General features: G+C 47.9%; 1 protein-coding gene across 1 annotated transcript in view; it reads right to left on the reverse strand.

The window, feature by feature from the left end:
* Positions 1-473: 473 nt before the first annotated feature.
* Positions 474-2,350, reverse strand: part of sra1 (steroid receptor RNA activator 1) — a 10,361-nt gene continuing 8,484 nt past the window's right edge. The window contains exons 5-6 of the mRNA XM_005750224.1: positions 1,265-1,373; positions 474-1,196 (exon numbers count right to left, since the gene is read on the reverse strand). Coding sequence (XP_005750281.1) covers positions 853-1,196; positions 1,265-1,373 — 453 coding nt within the window. The 3' untranslated portion in view covers positions 474-852. The remainder of the gene's footprint in view (positions 1,197-1,264; positions 1,374-2,350) is intronic.

The following is a 2,350-nucleotide window of genomic DNA, read 5'->3' on the forward strand; positions in this document are numbered from 1 at the left end:
AGTTCCTCTGAACTGACCATCAAACACAAGCGCTCTGGCTGTCTGACCTCTGAGGCTTCAGGGAATTATATCATTTTCCAGAGATCTGATTGGTTAGTTGGAGGTGATCTTTAATGCCATTTTTGGATTACATGTGACAGTAAACACAGTCCTAACAAACCTCAGCTGTCCTGTGGACTCTGAAGATGTTTGACCTTTCCTCTGACAGGGTGGTGACATACCTGGGGCCAGGTGGGACCCGGGTAACGTGGGACCACCAGCGTTTAGAACTGAAGCCTTTCAGAGGACGGGTTAAATATCTTCAAGAACCTACCTCAGGTAGTCTCACCATGACCCAGGTTACCGAGGACCTCCACGGGTGGGTGACTGAGCTCAGTCCTAAACTTAGAAACTAATGACACTTTTATACCCGATGTCGGTGGTTCTGGATCAGGAAACAGTCAGTCATTGAGCATTAAAGAGGCGGACACAAATCGAGGACAGAAACCAGATTTATTCTCACATCAGACAGAAACAGGATCCACCTGATCAGGACAAAACACTCATCCTGAAACCAGGTTTCACTGGGCTGGACTCGAGCCCAGAAAGATGCCAGAGAAACAAAACCATGGCAGGGTGCTACAGTGGGGGGAGGAGCTTCAGCAGCAGAATCAGGGGCGACTTCGTTTACGGTCCAAAGTTCCCAATACAGTCCAGGAAGATTAAGTTCAAAATCCCAAGATACCAAGATTACCAGGCTTAGCCGCTGGGAGTGGCCAAAGTCCAGAGTGTTTTAAGTACATGATGGTGAGAATTAAAGCAGCAAATCCTGGTGAAAGCGCCAGAGTTTGTCAAGAGAGGAGTCCTGGACAGTTAGGACTCAGAGACGGGGTCCTGGACTGGTTCTACGGGGTCTTGGACTGGTTCTACGGGGTTCTGGGCTGGTTCTGCTGAGTCTGGTTCTTCCTCCTTCTGGACTAGTTGTAAAGACTGCTGGAGTTCTCCAGGTTCCTTGACCGGTTCTCGGACAGGTTCTGCGGAGTCCTCGACCGGCCCTCTCACTTTCTGAAGTGGTTCTAGCAGTTCTGGACTCAGATTTCGGGTTTCAGCAATGAGTCGTTTGACACCAACCATCCATTGGCTAACCTCAGTCACATGGTCAACCATAAGAGAGCGATGGATGTCATCAGCCGCGTCCCAGCGACCCTTCTGTAACTCTGAGAGACAAACAGACGAGTGATCACACAGGTGTGCGATCACACAGGTGTGCAGTGAGACACCTTACCTGCAGACAGGGTGTCCATGCGCCTCCTGACAGGCAGGCTCAGTCTACCCGACCTCCAGCTGTCCTCCATCAGGTGAAGGCGCTTTGCCACTTCATTACACACCTGAGCCTGCACACAGGTCAAAGGTCGCTCTGAGTTAAACACATTTTTGTGTTAACAGAAAAGGAAATGACTCGTTGGCCTCTCGGTGGCCCAACCTGGTACTGCAGGTGAGACTGTGACGCTCAGAGGTGATTTGAAATATCTGGTTATTTCTCTGATGAAGATAATGGCTGTGTCCCAACTCAGCGTCTGCAGCCTTAAAGGCCGCATTTTAAGGACGATTACGTCACAGCGACGAAGGCTGTCCCAATTCAAAGGCTGCTCGAAATGCAGCCTCAAACACGTCCTTCATTTCCCTGAATTTCAAGGATGTGGCGGTGTAGACAGAACAATATTTGTCTCTTATATATAAAACATCTGTATATACACTGTCACAGGTACTTGTCTTTGAGTGAAGATTTAAGGTGACAGGACAAATAAATAAATGCAACTTGAATCTTTGACCCAGAGTTCCAGCTCACTGCTGTAATAACTAATAATGATTAATATAATAACTATAATATTGGCCATATTGTATTTACATTACCACAGTGAGATGACTTTAGTCTCATGAACAACAGCAGCTAATTGTTATTTACTAGCTAATCTTAAACGACTGTTCAGCACAGGAATCATGTTTGACAGTCGTGTGGTCTCAGCCTCATTAAACCACACAGAGCTCGTGTAGAAACAAACGAACAAAACACGTTCTCCTTCATCTCTGTCAAACAAAGCTGTATGAAACGTTTCCAGTTAGTATCATGGTTGCTAGGCAACCTGGGCAGCGCGACGGAGGCTAGACCGTCCTGTTTCACAAGCCTCGCACTTCCGGCCTTAGCGGTCTTTGAGTGGGCGGCCCTTGAGGACCGTTAAGGCTGCAGACCCTGAATTGGGACACAGCCAAAGTTTCAGCTCAGGGTCAAAGGTCACTTTGTGCTACAGTAACATTCACTGCAACGTGGTGGCGCCCCCTGCTGATGTAATATATAGAGATTGACAGACCA

Source organism: Pundamilia nyererei, unplaced genomic scaffold (genome assembly GCF_000239375.1).
Source record: "Pundamilia nyererei isolate P.nyererei 1_Seehausen unplaced genomic scaffold, PunNye1.0 scaffold00266, whole genome shotgun sequence".
Taxonomy (NCBI): Eukaryota; Metazoa; Chordata; class Actinopteri; order Cichliformes; family Cichlidae; genus Pundamilia; species Pundamilia nyererei.